This window comes from Cavia porcellus, unplaced genomic scaffold, assembly GCF_034190915.1.
Source record: "Cavia porcellus strain 051 isolate PalLab524CR breed Dunkin Hartley unplaced genomic scaffold, mCavPor4.1 scaffold_19, whole genome shotgun sequence".
NCBI classification, from domain to species: Eukaryota; Metazoa; Chordata; class Mammalia; order Rodentia; family Caviidae; genus Cavia; species Cavia porcellus.
In genome coordinates this window covers 6,899,542-6,921,069 of record NW_026947502.1, presented here as the reverse complement: position 1 = coordinate 6,921,069, position 21,528 = coordinate 6,899,542, and the positions used below count along the sequence as shown (strand labels likewise).

Below are 21,528 nucleotides of genomic sequence, written 5' to 3'. Positions count from 1 at the left end.
GATCATTGTGAGTTTGAGACCAGCCTACGTTACAAAATAAGCCCAAGCCCAGCCTGAACTGAACAGGGAGACCTTATCTCAAAAAAAAAAAAAAAAAAAAACCACCAAAAATGTTCCTCCTCGAAGGAGTACTTCTGTCTGACGGGGAACAGAGGACCAGGACTGGGACAGATGGGACAGCTGATCTTGCATGGCAACCACAGAAGTCTCACTCACTGAAAAGTATAGGCCACAGCCCAAGCACACAGGTGGCAGGAAGTAACAGACCCTCTCCTTAGGGCACCCGCCTCTAAGGGCAGTCAGCACCCACCAATTCTGAGCCCCTCCTTACATCACACCTCGCCCTGCTCCCAGCATGAGTCCCACCAAGACAGCATGCAGCAATAGAGTTGTCCTCCAACCGAAGTGGCTGGCGAGGGAGCACACAAGCAGAAACTACAGGCTTCCGCTTTGTGTCACCTTGGGGAGCACAGAAGGAGCTCAGGCAGGGTGCGGAAGGGTAGGGAGAGAGTGGAGAGGGCCAGGGGTAGATGCAAACAATTCAACCCATTTTAACCGCTTCGTGGGGGCAATTCCTAAATGGCAACATGGGCTCAGGCATTGCATCCAGTGTCTCATGCCTCTCTCAGCCTCCATCCCTAACCACCCTGACAAGCTTCAAACAAGTGCTCCTGGGTAGTGACCACTGACTCTTCTGATCCCATGCAGTTGGATACACCATGAATGACCTCATCTTTGAGTGGCAGGAGCAGGGAGCTGTACAGGTGGCGGACGGACTCACCCTGCCTCAGTTTATCCTGAAGGAAGAAAAGGACTTGCGGTACTGCACCAAGCATTACAACACAGGTAGGTATGAGCAGCCTCTCTCCTGAGATCCTGCCCCAGCCAGGACCCTTTATTCCATCACTGATTCCCCAGCACTTATGAAATGCCCAGGACAGACACGACTCTGGATTACCAGAAAGGTACTCTGGAATGTTCTTCCTGTGAGTCTTGGAATGAGTAGCTTAAGCCAAGGCCTCATGTTATAAGAAGCCCGTCCAGACCTCATCATGGTGGAATTTATATTTGTAATCACAGAGAAAAGTCATTGGAATTCCAGTAAGTAATTCCAATCTGCCTCTTCCAGTGCAACCCACATCGAGAATGAAAAGATAAACACGTATCTATAGTGGTAGGGAGCTAAGGGGCTCCTAAATCCAGTCGGAATAATAGCTAATCGGAAGAAAGGCCTGACCCAGGGCAGAACCCACATTTTATTAATTCATGAATCGGTGAGTGGCTTGGCAATGAGCGACCGTTCATGAGTGCTGTGAGCTGGGCTCAGCAGAATAGGAGCTAGCAAAGAGTGAGTTATGCAGAAAGAATGATCTGCATGGCACAGCCTGAGGAAGGTTTGGGGTCAGTGCCTCAGCTTTGATGCCTGGCCTTCATGCCCTGAGACTTCCGGGGTTCTTTTCAGAGCCTCAGTCTCAAGCGGACAGCATGTGTCACTCGGCCGAGCTCACTCTTGCTAGTTGGGAGCTACAGGCGGGGCATCACTGACTGCCGCACTGCTTCAAAGACTACATATCAGCACCTTGGTTAGACCCATTTGCACTGCTGAAAGCCAGCTGAGAGGGTAAAGAAAGATCCTTGCCAGCTCTGTACAAATCAGTAAACAGAATCAGGGCCAGGTTCAGCCAAAATGGAGACAAATGCTCCTTTTTCAAGGAGAGCCGTCCTGGTAGCCCCCACAACACGAGATTAGCAGGGAAACTGCTGAAGGTTACCTATTCCGGCAGTGGAAGCCACCTGTCGTATCTGTCACACGGGAACGGTATTCTGATGGGGGAAGGTGTGTGGGTAAGGAGCCCATGAGACCTCTTAAGCAGGAGCCCAGAGGAAAAGGTCCAGGAGGCTGGAAACCACAAAGGGACAGGAAACCACACTGCTGCACAACTGTCCCCATCCCCACAGCCAGCACAGCCTTTGCTAGGGGATCATGCACCCGCCTCAGACTGGGAGCCAAGCCGCTGGGGTAAGTGGCAGGAGGGTGGCAGGGAGCCAGTGCCAGCTGGCAGGTGAGAGAGCTGCTGTCTGAATCCAACTGAGCAGAGGAGAGGCAGGCGGTGGGCTGCTGTGGGCCAGAGAGGAAGTGAGACAGAAGGACCCAGGGACACCATTGCAGGCCCCGGTGCAGACAGAAACCAAAACAAAAGGTGGCTTGGCCTCTGGCCTGTCTGAGGCAGCTGCCCTCTTCGGGGTCAGAACCTTAAAAGGTCCATTCTTATTGCCATGCAAGCGAGTCCAGGAAGCAATGAACATTAACTGCAGACCCCAGCAGCGACTCCCACATCCAGCAGTTACAACCAATCCCCTCAGACCAGGCCCTTCCTCATCTCCATAGCACTGGCTTTTGAAATTTTCTTTTGATATGCTATTAACAAATAAAACATAAAATGATACATATTTAAGATATACAACCTTAGAAGCCCAGCATGGTGGCACACGTCTACAATCCTCAGCACTCAGGAGGCTGAGGCAGGAGGATCACTGCAAGTTCCAGACCAGCCTGGGCTACAAAGTGAGCTCAAGGTGAACCTCAACTGCATAGTGAGACCCTGTCTCAAACAGACAAAAAAGAAAAATCTGTAGATGTACAACCTGATGTTTTGATAAACACACACACTGTGTATATGTATATGATAAGCATACAATTTTATATACACATACACTGTGAAGTAATCACAAACCAAGTACAGTGGCACACACCTGTAACCCCAGTGGTTCCGGAAGCCGTGGCAGGAAGATTTTAAGTTCAAGACCAGCCTGAGCAACTTTAGCGAGGGCCTGTCTCATCAATAAACCGGTAGGGCTGGGGAGGTAGCTCACCGTGAGGACGGATTCGATGCCCAGGGCCTTTAGTCGCTTCCTTCATCACCGAAGCAAAACTGACACTGCGACTTAAAGCAGGAGAGGATGAGTCCGGCTCACATTTGAGAAGTTTCAGCCTGCACGGTTGGCGCCGGCTGGAAGGGGCTGCGCAGGGGAAAGCTGCTCCCCTCACAGAGAACCGGAAGCAGAGCGCGGCAAACGTAGAAGACACTTCCGGGTCATAGGTCACACTCCCGGTGACCAGTCCCTTCCTAGTGGACCCTAGTGAGCAGCAAGGCAGCTATCGCACTGCCGGAACCCAATCACATGCCAGGTGCAGGAGGCTTTAGATCTGAACCATAATTCTCGGAGTCACACACACAAAAAATCCCTGAAGGGAGGCTGGGTGTGGTGTGCACACCTGTAACCCCAGAACTCAGGAGGCTGAGGAAGGAAGATTGCTGAGTTTGCAGCAAGCCTGAACTATACACAGGGACCCTATCTCAAAAAAAAAGAAGAAGATGATGATGATGATGATGATGGAGAAGAAAAAAGGGGAAAAGAGAGAGGGAACAGAAGGCCTGCCCCATGGATTTGAAGAGTTAAAAAAATAAATAACCCCAGTATTTAACATATCCATCATCTCCTCAGCTGCCAATATGATATGTGGCAGGAACGCTCAATGTCTGCCCTCTGAGCAAATGTCAAATACACTTCCGCGTTAGCGGGCATCACACTGCCCTCCAGTTAGACCTACAGCAATTGTTGGTCTTGCATAACTGCGTCTTCAAAGCTTTCAATCAGCCTCCCCACCCACCTCTCACCCTAGCCAGCCCCTGGCAACAGACAGCTCTCCTTGCTGTGTCTGAGAAGCTGACAGACATACAATCCCTGGGTCAATGAGATCACATAGCACCGCCTTTCAGGATGCAGCTTTTTTCTTTAGTATGGAAAAGTCCTCCTGGTTCCTCCAAGTCGCTATGGCAGGATTCCTTCTCTGTTGAAGCCAAATAACGTCCCATTTTCCCTATCCACTCATCTGTTGAAAACCACTTTCTGATCCAGCAGCCGCGTTTCTAGAGCTGATCCCAGGGAAATGGAAGGAATGTTTCAAAGTGTTAGCTGCGGGCCTGGGGATTTAGCTCAGTGGCATAAGCACCTGCCTTGCAAGCAGGCGGTCATGAGTTCGATCCCCGGTACCGATAAAAAAAAGAAAAAGACCAAAAAAATTTTCAAAAAAAGGGGGCTGGGGATTTAGCTCAGTGGCATAAGCACCTTCCTTGCAAGTGTGTGGTCATGAGTTCAATCCCTGGTACCAATAAAAACGAAAAAGACAAAAAAAAAAAAAATAAAAAATAAAAAAACAAAGTGTTAGCTGAACTCTTACGTTCACGGCAGCGTTGTTCACCAGAGCCAAGTTACAGCGACAGTCTGAACCAAACGCTGACACTCCATTCACCATCTCACTTGCTCCTTCCTGTTTGCTGTCAGTGAGGGCTGAGCTCTAAGCTAGGCCTCACAGAACAAGGACAAAAGACCAGCTAGGTCCTGACCATGTGGGGCAGACAGGGAGTTCCCAAGTCACTTAGTTACCATGGTTCCATAGAAGGGAACGGAGACCCTGCCAGGGGATGAACCGCCATCCCGACTCCCAGGACCACAGATGCGGGAGCACCAGCTCAGGGCCCAGTGCAGAGATGGGAAGGGAGAGGCCAACTGCCAGATGGCTCACCCAGTGACACCTTCGCCATGCCTACCTGTGTTCACATGAAAAGAGCCGAGGGACACAGGAGCAAGAGGCACCTGCACGTGTGAACCGTCATAGAAAAGGGGGCTTCCGCTGGGAAGACAGGCTGGGGCACTGCAGGCAAAAGAGGGGGACCAGACTGGAGCCTCCACAACAGGAGGAAAGGAAGGAGCAGTGCTGGGGGTCAGGAAGAAAGGTGAGAGCCCACTGCTGCAGGGCAGGGAACGGAAGCTGAACTTCCTTCTCCAAGGGGAGAGACAGACGTGAAGGGTTTTACTAGAGGAGAGAAGGGCAAGTCACCTTTGGGGGAAGGTAAGTGGCACATGGGGAGTGGACGCCACACTGACACACTGTTAGGTTAAAGTCCCAACGAAGTCCTGACGGGTGGCAAGTCCCATTCCCCATCCCCAGCACTTATAAGATGCAAGGTCTGGGCTAAGTCCTCCATACACATGATCTCATTTTCCCTTCCACACCGCCACTGTGTGGGGAACCATGTGAAATAGGTATTGTTAATCTTTTTATTACCAGTAGCATCACCCCTCGGTAGGAATAGGGGCAAGGTTCCAGGACACCGCTTCCCTGACCTGGATACCAGAATCAGAGGCTGCTGGAGTCCCTCGTCTGCAGTGGAGTGGTGTCTGCGTCTAACCTGGGTACACCCTGCTGTGTACACGCAGTCATCTCTAGATGACTCACAAACCCTATTCATTGTAAATGCTGTGCTAATGGGTGTATGCCGCGTCATTAAGGGAATCCTGACAAGCAAAGAGTCTGTATCATCAGTGCAGGTCTTCCTTCTGCATATTTTTTACCTGCAGCCGGTTACATGTGTGGATATGGAACTGGGGATACAGAGGCCCAAGTGAAAGATGGACCGCTGGTTTACACAAATGGTGAAGCCGAGGTGCAGAAGGGTACAAACACTTGCCTAAGGATGCAGCTCAACTGCAGTCATTTGGGGATAAAACCTTTGTTCCTCTCCACCAGGCTATGCACGTTCCTGCTCACTGTACCTTCTTGCAGGTAAATTCACCTGCATCGAGGCCCGGTTCCACCTGGAGCGGCAGATGGGCTACTACCTGATTCAGATGTACATCCCCAGCCTGCTCATCGTCATCCTCTCCTGGATCTCCTTCTGGATCAACATGGATGCAGCACCCGCCCGTGTGGGCCTGGGCATCACCACCGTGCTCACCATGACCACGCAGAGCTCTGGCTCCCGAGCGTCCCTGCCCAAGGTAAGTGGCCCTGCCCGAGAGCACAGGGCACCTGAAGAAGCAGAGAGGACAGGGACAGCACTGTCTCTCTGCCCTGCCTGTGACCGGGTCTGGCATTCTGACCCATCAACTTCACACCCAACATCACCTTCCGCGCATCCCAAGACACCTCCTCCAGCTCCGCTCTCTACCCGCATTAGGCACACACTGGGCTCCATTTACTATTAAAACTTTGCATAGAGGTTAGGGATTTAGCTCAGCAGCTCAAGTGCTTGCCTGGTAAGCACGAGGTCGTGAGTTCGACCCCTGTTACCAGAAGAAAAAAAAGAAAACTTTATATAAACAAAGCAATGTTTTTACAGTGCCTAATGCAGTGGCACATTCATCAGTTTCACCCACTCAGGAGGTTGAGACAGAAAGATCCCTTGAGCCTAGGAGCTCAAAGGCAGCAGGGGCAGCATAGCAAGACCCAGTCTCAAGAAAAACAACAAAAATCTTTAAAACTCAACTTCTCAACTTCATCTTATCCTCTATTCTGCTTTTCGGGGTAAGGACAGCACTCTGCTTCTGTCACCATTAAGGGTCAGTATCTGCTGTCAGGAATTTCCGAGGCCAGAGTCACAGAGATCTGATACTGTATCCAGAGGATTCAGCATAGACTGGTACTCACCGTAGGATTCATGGCAGCAGCGTCTGAATACACTGTTAGAGTACGAGGGAAGGAACACAGCAGAGCTGGATGAGCCCATACACAGCTTTCTTACCCTTCTCCTCCTGTGAGGAGTCCCAGCGAGCAAACTGGCCCCTGCACAACATGCAGACCTGGGTGTGATGCTTCTGTGCTGAGAGTCAGGAGGAACGGGGCACCCAGAGTCTTCCTTAGGGGCTGGGTGTACCAAGAGGAACATTTCCTGAAGACCCTCCATACCAGCCCAGTGTCAATCTTGCAAGCAGGTTTTCCTTAAGACAGTGGTCTCATGCCTGCTATTTTCAGCCTCTTCTGAACAAACTTCAGTCTGTTTCTACATTTTTTTTAAAAATAGGGTCTCACTATGTAGTGCAGGCTGGCCTGGAATTCACAGTGATCCTCCTGCCTCAGCCTCCTGAAGCCTTAGATTACAACTGTGTGCCGTGACACTCCATGGTTTCCACATTCCTAAGGCTCAACACCACATTCACTGTGAACTCTCACACTGTACCCTGCCTTATTCACTGCTCGTGCTAAACAGGGCATCTTGCTCCATTGCCCCTTATCCTAGACACACTCTGGTCCGTTCACTCCCGACACCAGACCCAAGGTTCCACTTCACCCCTCACTGCGTCATCCTGACGTTGGACACAGCATCCTGTTCTGGCCACTGCCAACCCAGACCTCCCATTCCGCTTCATTTACTTTGTCCACTGGACAGAGAGCTCTGCTTCCTTTCCTGCTAACATCAGCCCCCACATTCGCCTCCCTTCACTCCCTTTAAGGTCCACATTCTGCTCGCTTCATTAGTAACGCTGGGTGCTTCCCTACTCTCCTGTCTGCAGTGCTCTCCACCTCATTCACGGCTCTGGTGGGAACCATTCCGCTCTGCTCCCTGAGCACCGGACACGGCAGCCTGCCTGCCCTTGAGTGCCGGACACCCACTCGCTTCCCCTGGCCGCACACCCCACTTCCTACCGGCACCACACCCAATGGTCTGCTCTCAGATCATTAATATCCTTCACTGCTTTCAGCGTTTTTTATCACTTCACATTTATTTTCCTCTCCCTCCCTCATAGATAGATAGATAGATAGATAGACAGTAGATAAGTAGGTTCTAGGCAGGTAGATGCAATTTTGGGTGAATCTTTTTAAGTCTATACAGATATCGTGACAATTCAGTCAAGATAAGGAAAAAGGATGATGACATTTCATATCTAAATAATTGCCATTAATTCAATAATAATTGAATCAGAAATAATTGATTAAAAATAATTCAGTGACTCGGTACAATATAGAACCTCTGTTTAAATTTCCCTAGTTGTCAAAAAAAATAAATAAATCAAGGATTCCCCTCCACATGGCACATGGTTGGTCTGCTTTCTCTCTTTCAATCCAGAGCAGTTTGTATACTGTTCTTTTCTTTCCCATGACGTTGACCATTCTGCTAACTTTTAACATGTAACTGACATTCCCAGCCAGGCATGATGGCACACACCTGTAATTCCAGCTGAGGCAGGAGGAGGCTGAGGCAGGAGGATTCCCCATGAGCTTGAAGCCTTCTGGGCTACATAGTGAGTTAAAGGTCAGCCTAGGCTGCATGGTGAGACCATGTTTCAGAAATACCAACACAGAGACACAGACATTCTGCTTCGTTCGCCATCATCAGTGACCCCACACTCTCCTCTCCTGACACTTACAAAGGAACTCGGCACCACAGTCACTCAGCAACCCCGGGCCTCAGATTCTGCCGCATTCCCTGCAGGGATGCTCGACAGCAGCCTCTGATGAGCCTAAACACCTGACAGCACGTTCTTCTCTGTTCAGTTATAACAGCGAACACAAAATTCTGTTACCTTTTTTGATAATAATGCTGGGCTCAGCATCCTCTCCCATTCATGGTGAACACTAGACTCGTTGGCAATGTTTGTTACCAACACTCTGCATTCTACTCCATTCATTTTTTTATTCATTCACTCTTTTTAAAGAATAGAATTCAGAGACTTTGATATGATCAAAAAATTGTACGACCTCATCTGTATAATTATCTACACACAGTATCCAATTCCAGGATATTTTCATCACCCCAAAAAGAAATCTTATACTTACCAAAAGTCACTCCTTCCCTCCTCCCACCAGCCAGCGACAAACAGGAACAGACACTGTCGCTGTGGACTTGCCCGTTCTAAACATCTAGAACTGTGCATGTGTGGTCTTTTGTGATTGTCTTCTTGTAATTACCATTACTTCCCCTTTGGGGCAGTCAATAATACTGCTGCATGAATCACTTTTTGTTGCTGCAACAAAACAGCCCACATCCTCAGTTTAAAGGAGAAGGAGTTTATTTGGCTCACGACTTTCAAGGATTTAGTCCACAGTCAGCTGGTTCCAAGACAGAAGAGGCCTGGCAGGAGTGTGTGGTGAGGGAAAGCAGCTCCCCCAAGGCAGCCCGGAGGCAGAGACAGTCAGAAGGGCAGTGGGTCCTGTGGCACCCCACCAGTGACCCCGTGGTTCCCACCAGGCCCCACTTCCTAAAATCTTACTCAGCTATGTACTCATCTGTGGGGAGTATGGTGCCCCCTAATCCGATCACTTTTTTAAAGCCCCATTTCTGAGCTGGGCATGGTGGTGCTTGCGTATAATTCCAGCATCATCAGAAGCTGAGCTAGGAAGATTGCAAGTTCAAAACCAGCCCATGCAATTTAGTGACACCATGGTTCAAAATTTTTAATTTAAGAAGACCAGATGTAGCTCAATGTGAAGGCCTGGGGATAAATCTCCAGTACTGAAATTTTTTTTTAAGCCCCAACCTTGAACTCATTAAGAGTTTTGGGGAACATTTTGAATCTAAGCCATAACATTTTACCCCTGCTCCAAAGGCTCATATCTATCTCACCATATAAAATGCACTTCCATCATCTCCAAGAAGTCTCAACAGCTCCAGCATTGCCGAGAAGTTTAAGTCTGAGGCCTCTCCTGAGAGTCACAGCAAACCCCGAGCTGTGGGCCCTTGTAAAACTCAAAAAGGGAGTTACAAGCAGGTGTGCAGTATGCCTGAGACCTCAGCACTCTGAGGCTGATGGGGGAGGAAGGCCCAGGGTGAGGAGACAGAGACAGACAGAGACAGAGATGAGACAGAGACAGCTGTCAAACATACAGGGACACAGAATCATTATTTTCACAAATATTTCTATTTTAAAACAGCAACAGGGGAATAGAAAGGAGTCAGATCAAAGCAAGACCTAACACCATCAGGGGAGCTGCCAACTCCTGTAGCTCCGTGGCCAGCAGCCAGGATGGGGATCCCCGGGGCTCAGCGGCCCCACCTCCGTGGCCTTGCAGTAGAAGCTCATGTACCTCTCTCCCAGGGTGGCTCTGCCAGCTGCCTGGTGCTTTTCTGTGTTTTGTTTGTTATTTAGCGGATGTTTTACACTTCTGGTATCTCCAACTTTTGGGCATCTCCACTGCCCTTTGGCTTCACATTGATAGCTTCGTACATCACTCTCAGGGGCACATTGCCTGGCCTGGCTGCCCCAGACTTCCTTCTGGGCCCCCAGGACCCCATCAATCTTGCTTTCTGTGGGCCTGATAAACTAGCACCTACTGGATGATGCCAAGGTCAACGGCCAGCTCAAGCAGAGCAGTGTCCCTCAGGAAGAGGCTGCATCAGCCTCGGAGCAAGCTTGGGAATGCGCTGCCCTAGGAGGCCTGAGTGCACACCATATCCTGGGCTCTCTTTTCAAAGCATCTTTCCTCTTTCGGAAAGAGTCTACCTTTTCATATCCTCTCTAGCAATGTGTGGGGTCTGGCTGTTTCCTGAGATCCCTTCCAGGAATCTTTCCTATTACCCAGAAGTAAAATTGCTTTTTAAGAAAACACTAATCTGGCTGGGGATTATAAAGCTCAGGAGCATCAGCACCTCCCTGGCAAATGCAAGGTTCTGAGTTTGATCCCCAGAAATAAAAGGAAACACCTTACACCAACTTCACAGGCACTTCCTTTTCACCAAAGCTGCCCAATTTTTACATCCTTTGGCTCTGTTGGTTTTTTTTTTTTCTCCTGATTTTTATTGTAAATTTGGTTCAAAGCAGCCAGCAAGTACCCATACTACAGCCCGAATGTGTCGGTGCCTTGAAATTTTCTCTACCAGGTTAGTCCTGTCTTTCAATTCAGTCACACACAGAGTCTCAGGTTTTGAATTCTCCATGTGCCTCAGGCTGGCCTCAAATTCTGAACCCTCCTGCATCAGCTTCCCAAATGCTGAGATAACAGGTATGGACCACCACACCTGCCTTTCACGTTTTACTAGAATCCTGATTCCCATCTAAAACCTCAGAAACCAGGGCTTTACTGTTCACATTCCTATCAGCATTCTGGCCTTCTGAGCTCAAGCCAGAGTCATTTATCAAGTTCTGCTTAAAGCATTCTAGGGCTTCTCTAGCCTGCAACTCCAAACCTTTCCAAAGTGCTCCTGAAAACTAGTTCTACCGGCTTCCAAAACACACAGGCATAGTCACAGAAGCATCACTTGTGTTCCCAGTTTTCTGTATTAGTCAGTTTTTGGTCACTGGAACAAAACACCCAACTCCCACAACTGAATATCTAGAAAGAGAAGTTAATTTTGCCTTATGGTTTCAGGGTGTTCGGCCCACATGTGGTCGGCTGGCTCCAAGGCACAAATGCATGGCGGGAGGACACAACAGGAAAAAGCATTTATCTTGTGGCAGCTGGACGCAGACAGAAGGCAGCAACCAGGGACCCAGGTCACCCCTCGGTCACACCTTCAGTGACCCACCTGTCCCAACAGTCCCTTATCCTGAGAGCACATTTAACTTTAAGCTCTTAACTTGGAACTCATCAACAGATTGGTCCACTGATGACCAAAGTGTCCCCAGGATCCTACCTCCAAACACAGGAGACTGTGGGGGAATATTTGAGGTCTAAGCCATAATGGCTGCCATGAACATCTATGTGTAAGTTTCTGTATGGACATGTTTTAAATTCTCATAGGTACAAATAGCTAAGAGTGGAACTGTCAGGTCATAAGTTAACTATGTGTGTAACTTTCTAAGAAATTGCCACACTGGTGATGCCTAAGTGATGACACATTTAACAACCCCAAAGGGTTCAAATTTTTCTATATGCTCACAATCACTTTATGGGTGTGTGTGTGTGTGTGTGTGTGTGTGTGTGTTACTGGTGATTAAGCTCAGGATCTTTATCACACTAAGTTACATCCTGAGCTCTTTTTTTATTTTTTGTTTTGATATAAGGTCTTGCTAAATCACCTAATTGTCCAGTGTGGGCTCAAACTTGCAATCCTCCTGCCTCAGCCTCCCACAAGGTTGTGCTTACAGGCGTATACCACCATATCACCATGACTGGCTTATTATATTTTTTTATTGTGGCTACTGAAATGGATGTGAAGTGGTATATCATAGTTTGATTTACATTTTTCTAATAAGTAACAATGGTGAGCAACTTCTCGTGTGCTTATTGGCAATTTGGTGCCTGTGTCTATTTAGATCACCTGTCCTTTTAAAACTTGGGTCATTTCTTTTATTATTGCTGAAATGTAATAGTTATTTATATATTCAAAAGTGTAGAGTTTATCCGATATATAATCAGTAAGTGTTTTTTCCTATTGTCTGTGTTGTTTTTCCATATGCTCGATAGCATCCTTTATATACAAAGTTTTTAATTCAACATTCTAATTTATCTTTTTCTTTTGTTGCTTGCAATCGCGGAATCATGTTTTAGAAACTATTGCCTAATCTGAGGTCTTAAAGATTTACATGTGTGTTTTCTTGTAAGAATTTTACAGTTCACCTCTTACATTTAGGTCTTTGGCTCATTTCAATTTTATATACGGTGTGAGGGAGGGGTCTAAATTCATCCTTTTCTGTGTGACTATCCTTTTGTCTCCACACTCTTTTTTTGAGAAGGTTATTTTTCCACCACAGAATTGACACCCTTGTTAAAACATTCATTGATCACAGGCCCTCGGAATTCTTGGCTCTCGATTCCATCCCAGGCACCTGCATGTCTCCCCTTCTGCCAGCATCACGCTGCTTCCAACAGTTGAGAAAGACAGTGTGAGGCTTCCAAATTCATTTTTCAAGATTATTTTTCCAATTATTGAAGTCCTTTGTCTTTGCATATGAACATGAATAGGAATTTCAGAATCAACTTGTCAACTTATGCAACAAAAAGCTGGAATTTTAGTGAAAAAAATGCTTTGACTCTATAAATGAATATTGGGAAGATTCCATCTTGACACTCTCCCACCTCCAAACTCAGGGATGACGTCTTATTGATTTAGGCCATTTTTCATTTTATTCTACAAAGTTTTCTAATTTTGAATGTGCAAGTCTTGCACTACTTTTATTAACTTTCCAGCTGTTTTCTTTTTCTCGCTGTCTGTCTGTCTCTCTCCCTCCGTCCTTCCCTCCCTCTCTCCCTCTCTCTCTGGCACTACAAATTGAACCCACAGCCTTCACGTGGGGCTACATCCCCAGCACTTTTTATTAGACACGTTTCTCACTGTGTCACTAAGCGGCCCAGGCTGGGCTCCAACTTGCGATCCTCCTGACTTAGCCTCTTGCAGTTGCTGGGATTACAGGCATGAACCACACCCCCAGCAGTATTTTGTTCTTTTTGGAAGTATCATCAATGGAACTGTTTTTAAACCAGGCATAGTGATGCATACCTATAATCCCAGCCCTTGGGAGGCTGAGGCAGGAGGACTGTCACAAGTTGGAGGCCATTCTGGGCTACCTAGAAAATTTAAGGCCAGCCTGAACTCCATAGCAAGACCTTGTATAAAATAAAATAAAATAAAATAAAATAAAATAAAATAAAATAAACCTAGTAATTTTTAAAGCCTCTTTAGGATTTTCTTTACACAAGATCATGAGACCTACAAATAGTGACAGTCTCACTTTTTCCTTTCTAACTGAGTGCCATTTGTTTCTTGCCTAGTTCCTCTGGCTAGACTTCCCAGTACACTGAAGAAATGGGGAGAGAGTTCATCAGTGCCTGGGACCTGTACCTCTCCCCGCCTTGCTGAGGGGCTCTGGGTTGAGACACAGTTCCACACTCAGCCAGGCAATTTACAACTCTGCCTCAGCCTTCACTTCTGAGTGCTCAGGGATCAGAGTCACCCCAGGGTCAGAGTTTGGGACCTCCTCAGGTCTTCCTGGACCTGCACACAGATCCCCCAAGGATACGTCAGGGCTTTTCGGAGTCTCCCATGGGCATCTCTCATCACCCAGCTTTCCCAAAGGGATAGAAAGCAGAGCCCCAGCTGGAGCTGCAGAGAAGGTCCGAGGCCAGCCAGAGCTACACAGCGAGGCGCTGTCTCAATCAAGGGGAGGAGAGCAGTCCAGGTAGCAGACTAAGTGTCTGCACTGCGTCAGCTCCAGTCAGGTCCATAAACACAGCCTTGGGGTGGATTCAAGGACAGCCACCAGATGGTCAAAGGACGGCAACACCCCGGACACAGGGCTTGAAGAAGCCCACTCTGGTCTTCCCTGTCCGCTGGCCGCCAGATGGACGCTTTGGAGTCTACTTTCAGGCTGCTCAATTTCAAGGCTATGGTGAGCTGAATGGCTAGTGAAGGGACAGACCAAATCAAATCCCCGCAGAGCCCCAAGGGAAGCGGAACCCGATGTCCCTACGGAAAGCTGTACAGGGATATTCACAGCAGCACCGCTTATGATAACCGAAAGGTGAAAGTAAGGCCACTCGCACAGGCACTAACAGCACACGTAGATTTATTCTCACTAGGTCTTAGGAACCTCGGCATAAAACCCTTTTTTCCCCATCTTCTTCTTAAATTGAGAACTTTACCCTTTCACCTGTAGAACACGATGGCTTCTCACTGGCATATACAAATTTTCAGTGTCTCTACCCTTGCACTTTGGCGTCATTATTAAGTAAAATAAGGTCACTTGAACACAGGCGTTACGATACCCAAACATTCACTTGGCCACCCAGAAGCTGCTGGGGTCCGGGTGTTACCCAATGTGAAATGCTGAACAAAAGGGATGAGTCGGTAATCCAAGCACGTAGGAGGCTGAGGCAGGAAGTCTGCTGTGAGTTCGAGTCCAGCCTGGGCTACAGTGTAAGTTCAAGGCCAGTTTAAACTGCATAGGGAAACCCTGTCTCAAAAAGAAAAACAAAAAACAAGGGCTGATTCATTCTGGGCTGGATGGGGCAGCAGACGAGATCTCATCCCCCTGCACAGATGTATGCCATTTTAAACGGAGAGACTATTTCTGGAATTTCCCATCAGAATTGCAGGACTCTGGTTGGCCACAGTAACAAACAGAAAGCCAGGAGGTGACACCACGGGTGAGGAGAGGCTGGGCCTGAATTCCACTCACCTGCGTCCCGCCTCTTGCCCCAGGTGTCCTACGTGAAAGCCATTGACATTTGGATGGCAGTCTGCCTGCTCTTCGTGTTCTCGGCCCTGCTGGAATACGCTGCCGTCAACTTCGTGTCTCGGCAGCACAAGGAGCTGCTCCGATTCAGGAGGAAGCGGCGACATCACAAGGTAGGCCTGGGGTCACTGCCCGCCCGTGGGACTCGCCCGGAGGTGGGTGCCAGGGCCCCCAGCTGCCCTGCTGTGGGATGCTTGCCTCCTGTGACGCTGACCTGCACAACACAGGTGTGAACAGGGCTGGAAGGACGGCAGAGCCTCTTCCCCTCCCCTCCCATCACTGATGACCTGGTCAGGCGCGTAGGAGTGGCTCTCACAACCCTGCGGGCACCACTGCAGAAGTTACCAGGTTCCTTTTAGAGGCAGAACAAATTAGGCAGATGTTGATGGATCGAAAGATGTAGGCGGGGGTGGGGAAGGTGGTTGCTGGGTCAAGGGGAAGGTGTTATTACTCGTTATCTTCAAGCCCACTGAATTGACTGGGCTCCAGAAGAAAACTGCACCACGAGGTCAGATCTTAAAATAGAATGTCCAGGTTCCAAGCTTTTATTTTCTGTTCCAAGAGAGAAGCAAAAGCAAGACCCTCCTCCTACCCCAATATTGGGCAGGTCATCCCTCAAAATCACCAGTACCTGTCAACTCAGAGGCTATGATTCAATCCAAAAATGCCCCCCATAGAATGTTAGAACAAACCATTTCCAAGTTTGGTTTGGTTTCGTAGAGACAGGCTGGCCTTGAATTTGGGATCCTCCTGCCTCAGCCTTCTGAGTGCCAGCAGAATAAGCATGTGCCACTGGACCTGGTCTCCACACCCCGCATCTCAGCTGCTTCCCCACAGACCTTTCTTTGCCTTGGGATAAGAGAACCCGCTGTCTTCTGGAGCCTCAGGGTCACATCTCTTTTCCCTTGGCAAGCTGAGCACCAACACCCATGTATTTGTCTTAGTTCCTCACATGCGCAGGGCTGCAGAGGCCACCGTGTCCCTTTCCTGGCTCGCTCTCCCCAAGGCCACTGCTCAGCACTGCCCCTCATTGTCCCGCCCTTGGCTGGAGCGTCTCTCTCTGACACCTGATTGAGGTCCTCGGTTACAGTTTTCATACGTGTCTGTGCAGCCTGCATCCTCCAAGGGCCACACCTAGGACGTTCTGTCCCTCAGGAAGGTCCCGGCTTGGACTGCACCTGCCCAGAGGACGGGGTTCTGACCCACGTGCCTCGAGAAGGGGATGCACATACGGCGCTGTGCCAGCGAAGGCCGTGGGCTAACTGAACTGGATTTCTAGCCTTCCAGACAGGAGTCCTGATTCAGCTCAAGCCCCAATGATGAGCTCGGCGCTGTCACCAGCGCCTGATGATGCCTGACACGCAGGGCATGGGTACTAAACATGTGTGCAGGGGGTAGGCCAGCGGATGAGGAAAGATGAGGTCTTGTGGTCAGAGCCTGCCCTGAAATCTTTCCAGCAATCATCTGGGGCAAAAAAGACTCAGGCACTGTGACCCATCAGGCACACCAGCAGCTGTGTCATACGACGGTCCTAAAACTTCCAGGCTGACCTGTTTAAAGCAGGGGTTTGCCCAGTAAGGGCATGGCAATAAGGGACACTGTATCCCTGGCTCTCTCTGGTGTATGACTTGAAAGCCACCTATTTCTGGGCTCAGTTTTTCCATCTATAAAACAGACTAAAGCAGCCTAACAGGGCTCACTGCACTGAGGATTGAATGCGGCAGACCAAAGTAGCTTTAAATTGTGCTCCTGCCAGGCAGGGTGGCGCATGCCTGTACTCCTAGCACCCGGGAGGCTGAGGCAGGAAGACCAGCCTGGTTTACAAAGTGAGCTCAAGGCCAGCCTGAACTACATAGCAAGAAAAGACATCCCTCCAAAACAAATGTTGTTCCTGATACACAAGTACCAAGGAATGAAATGATTACATATACACAGACTCCCACCAATGTGCTTCTTAAACTTGGGTGACATAATTTGATTAACTTTTCACCGCTTACCACAGGGAGGAGGCAGACCTTCCCAGGCAGAAGATTCCAGGGGAGTTAAGCTGTCATCATCCTTCCAAATCAGCAAGGGAAGGGGAACAGCTGGGTACCCCAAGCCAGACAGGACTCCTTAGGAGACTCTAGTTTGGGTCCCTCCTTACTGGATTCCCAGCACATCCTGATTCAAAGAAAATAATAACACACGAAGCAAGGAACTGGCCAAATACGGCTGGCTCGGGTACTTCCCTTTATGTTACCCCTCTCTTGCCCCGTAGACTGTGTGTCCCATTCCCACTCCTAATAACGTTTGTTGGAAGCACTTATTTGGGAAGACCATGCCCACCAGGTGGGACTGGCCACACAGCCCCAGGAGGTGCTGTTGGCATGTGCTGAGAAGCAGGTGGACCCCACAGCGGTGGGCACTGTCATGGGCTCTCACATTCCCACAGGCTGCCTGTGGCCTCCCCCTAAAACCTAGCAGTTCTGCACACCACAGGAAAATAGAACCTTTGTCGCTAGCCGGGTTAAGGGGGAATAAGGCGCTTTCCAGGTGTGATCTGAGTCTCATCCTCCGCTCTGTGCAGCTGATGAGGAAGACCTGAGTGTAGCTAAGCAGAGCAAGCTTCTACAGAAGTGACGGTGCACACCCACCACCCCAAGCCAGAGCTTGGGAGGCTGAGGCAGGGGGAACACAAATTAGGCCGTTAGCAGGGGCCATTAGCAACAGAGAGAGAGAGAGAGAGAGAGAGAGAGAGAGAGAGAGAGAGAGAGAGAGAGACTAGAAGCTGGGCACAGTGACACATTTGGGAGACTGGGCCAAGAGAATTTTTAGTTCAAGGCAGCCTGAAGTGGCCAAAAAGAGGAGGGAAAAGAGACCAGGGAATACTGCACAGGTAGAGCACTTGTCCAGCCTAAGTGAGGCCCTGGGTTCAATCCCCAGGACTGAACAGAAAGTGCACAGCCCCTGATCACACTGGCCTTGGCGTCTGCCGCAGGCTCGGGGTGGAGAATGCGTTCTCTGGTCTTCCACGGCACTTCTGGGGAGAGATGCTTTTCAGCCCCGCACACTTCCTCACGTACCCGCGACCTACCGCTCCTCTGTGCGTGTCTGCATGAGCCTGACCTCATCCATCAGGGCTGTGAACTTGGCCCAAATGTCAGAAACCGCAAGGATACAGAACTGGGCCTGCCACGGAGAGATTCCCTGGAGTAAGCTGCGCTGCACGAGGCTTGGGCAGTGCGGCGTGCACGACAGGCCGCAGAAACCTTCCTTCAGCGGGAGGTCTGCAGAGCGATTTTAGGCCCCAGATGGTGAGAGGAAAGGAGTTAGCAGCACCCTGGGACTCTCGTAACTTGTGATCTTGGCCGGCCGGATCTCCCCAGCTCACACCATTTTCCCATTTTCCCAACCCTCATTAGTTGGGTAGAAAGCATCTGGTCTTCTAAGTCCCTGGCCGACCTCATTAGGTAGGTTATTAAGACACCTCAGTGAGCCCCAGGCACGAGGCAGGCACACAGGCAGCCTCCCTGAGTTCCCGAGTACCAGACCAGCGTGCCCGCGCGAGCAGATGCAGATGGCATGTGCCTCCTGCCACCTGCTGGTCGTAACAGGAACAGCAAGCTGTCGTTCTGGGGAATTTCTTGTATGCTGCAAATTGCCTTTAGTCCAAAACACTTCTCCTCCAGTGTTCCACCAGAGGCAGGCAGAGAACAGTTTGCCAAAAGCTGCGTAGAAAGTTAGTAGCAGGCTTCCCTTATGTAATAAAACTAAAAAAAATTTTTTTCAAGCACCTCAACACACAGCAAAGGCAAATTTACATTTAAATATCAGAGTCAGACCTAGATCCCTTCAGGGTACCAAACAGGAACTGGGCCAGCTTCCCGGCTCCTCCCCTCAGAGGAGTTTATCCCTCCCTGGGGCTTATCCCCAGTATAAACCCTGTGCCACTGCCCCACTCACAGACAAACAGTTCTTCAGCTCCTGTTTGCCAAGTGCATTCTGTTTCCCTTTGCTTCTGTAGCAAGGCTAGCAGCCAGATTAATTCACGTGGCAGAGATTTCTGGAGCATCCATCATACACCTTTTCTGGTGCAAGGAATACAGCCCCATTTAAACAAACCAAAGATGTGGATGGAGCCAGGCATGGTGGCATGCGCCTATAATCCCAACACTCAGAAGGCTGAGGCAGGAGGATTGCTGTGAGTTCCAGGTCAGCCTGGACTACACAGTGAGTTCAAGGCCAGGCTGAATTAGAGTGAGACCTTGTGTCAAAAAGAAAAGAAAGGGCTGGAGATTTAGCTCAGTAGCACAAGCACCTGCCTGGCAAGCACAAGGTCATGAGTTCAATCCCCAGTGCCTTAAAAAAAATTATATATATATAGAAAGGGCACTGGGACTAGTGAAGATGAAGATATACAAGTAAATGTTCACTTATTCAATGAATACATTCAAGTTTTGGGCTTCTGTGCCACTGGAGTGTGGCGAGCTCTACCGGCTTCACCCTGCTTTACAGAGCTCACACTCTAAGGGGAGAGACCACTGCATATGGGTAGAGCTGTGGGAAAAGGGCCTGCAGAACTCAGCAAGGACGGGAGCCTGTCCCTGGGAACTGAGAGAGGAGTTCAGAGTAGGAATTAGGAGGAAGAGGAGGGCTCGGGGTGTGGCTCAGTGGGACAGCGCTTGCCTTGCATGCATGAAGGCTGGGTTCAATCCCCACCCCTGAGGAAGAGGAAGGAAGGAAGGAAGAAAGGAAGGGAGGAGTTAAAGCCATCCTATTACAGTGATCTATGTATACATGTTTACAGCAGCACAACTCATAATAGCTAAATCTTGGAAGTCGCCTACATATCTGTCAATAGATGCACAGTTAAAGAAATGTGGTGTTTATGCACAATGGATTATTACTCTACCATAAGAAGGGTGAGTTGCAGTCATCTGTAGGAAAATGGATGCACCTCGAGATTATAATGTTAAGTGGAATAAATCAGACACAAAAGTTTAAGTGTTGAATTGCTTCTCCTGTATGACAAACTCAAAATATAAACAGAGGGCAAAATAAAAGACAGATAATAGGAAGCAGATAGATCTTTTGTGGAAGAGAAGGGGACCAGAGATGGACGGGTAAAGAGGGAGGAGAGGGTGAGGAATGAAAAAAAGAATCGGATGTGGCAAGCACAAGGTCCTGAGTTCGAGTCCCAGTACCAAAGAAAAATAGAATCACACATGTGGTGGACATAGACCAACTCTCCAGGACAAATGTGATCATTATGTGCTACAAACGCATACTAATAAAAATAAAAATACTCCAAAATAAAACAAAAGACCATAGGAAATAGGGATCCATATGGCTTGCAGATAGGAACAGGATCTGCAGCTGGAGCAGGGAGGAGAGGAAGGGGAAATAAAGAGAACCAAGACGTGGTGAGCACATGCACCAGGCCCGCAGGTGAATGGAATATTCCACACTGCACATAGGTTCTAATAAAACAATTTAACAAGGAAAACTAGTAGGATAAGGGCCACAGGCATTTTGCCCAAGAGAAAAAGTCCAGCAAAACCAGCAGGGGTACCAGATTAGAGAAGGCAAGAGTCCCTGGGGCGGGACATGGGAGCTCAAACCTGATAAAGCCCGAGGCTCGGGCTCCACGGCCTCCCTGGCTTCTGAAGCAGAGTAAGGCCTGGAGCTCCTGCCCCTTCCTGGGCCCCGAGGGGTGGGGAGAGGGACGGGGGCAACAGAGGCAAAGCAGGGGATCGCTCCAAACTATTCCCGGAATCTCCTCCCGCAGGCTGGTGCAGCTGAGTAAGCAGCTGATGGAAACCTCCGGCCTCTGACGGCCTTGAGACTGGTAGAGTGCGGCCGGGCATGGTGGTGCATGCCTATGATCCCAGCACTCGGGAGGCTGAGGCAGGAGGATGGCTGGGAGTTCAGACCAGCCTGGGCTACAGAGCGAGTTCAAGGCCAGCCTGAACTGCATAATTAAACTCTGTCTCAAAAAGAAAAGACACTGATGGGGTGAATCTGGGGAGGAGGAGGGAGATGAAATGAAAAATCTCTCTGGCACACGGAAGTGCCTGGCCAGGTCCCCCAGCCCGAGCGCACCCATCCCCTGGTCTGCACCTGTTTCCCAGATACGCAGCGCCCCTCTCTAAGGCGAGCTCCCCAGCCGCCTTGCAGGGAGGGTGCCCGGCCCCTGTCTTATTTTAAGTAGAGCCCCATGTTGAATCTGTTCCAGGAGGACGAGGCGGGAGAGGGCCGCTTCAACTTCTCGGCCTACGGCATGGGCCCCGCCTGTCTGCAGGCCAAGGATGGCCTCTCGGTCAAGGGTGCCAACAACAACAGCACGGCCAACCCCGCGCCCGCGCCCTCCAAGTCCCCCGAGGAGATGCGCAAACTCTTCATCCAGCGGGCCAAGAAGATCGACAAGATCTCCCGCATCGGCTTCCCCATGGCCTTCCTCATCTTCAACATGTTCTACTGGATCATCTACAAGATCGTCCGCAGAGAGGACGTGCACAACCAGTGACGGCCGCGAGCGGAGCCCTCCGCGGTGCATGAGTGGAGAATACCGCGCTGGCTATTTAACCCGGG

At 49.5% G+C, this 21,528-nt stretch overlaps 1 protein-coding gene across 2 annotated transcripts in view; it reads left to right on the top strand.

The window, feature by feature from the left end:
* Glra1 (glycine receptor alpha 1) overlaps window positions 1-21,528 on the top strand; it is a 95,030-nt gene extending 73,502 nt beyond the window's left edge. Inside the window, exons 6-9 of one of the 2 annotated variants that reach the window (XM_023562751.2) lie at window positions 709-846; window positions 5,630-5,844; window positions 14,922-15,068; window positions 21,173-21,528. In XM_023562751.2, the coding sequence (XP_023418519.1) occupies window positions 709-846; window positions 5,630-5,844; window positions 14,922-15,068; window positions 21,173-21,463 (791 nt within the window). In that variant the 3' untranslated portion in view covers window positions 21,464-21,528. Of the gene's footprint in view, window positions 1-708; window positions 847-5,629; window positions 5,845-14,921; window positions 15,069-21,148 lie in introns of both variants that reach the window. The other variant, XM_013146767.3, reaches the window with a different exon arrangement.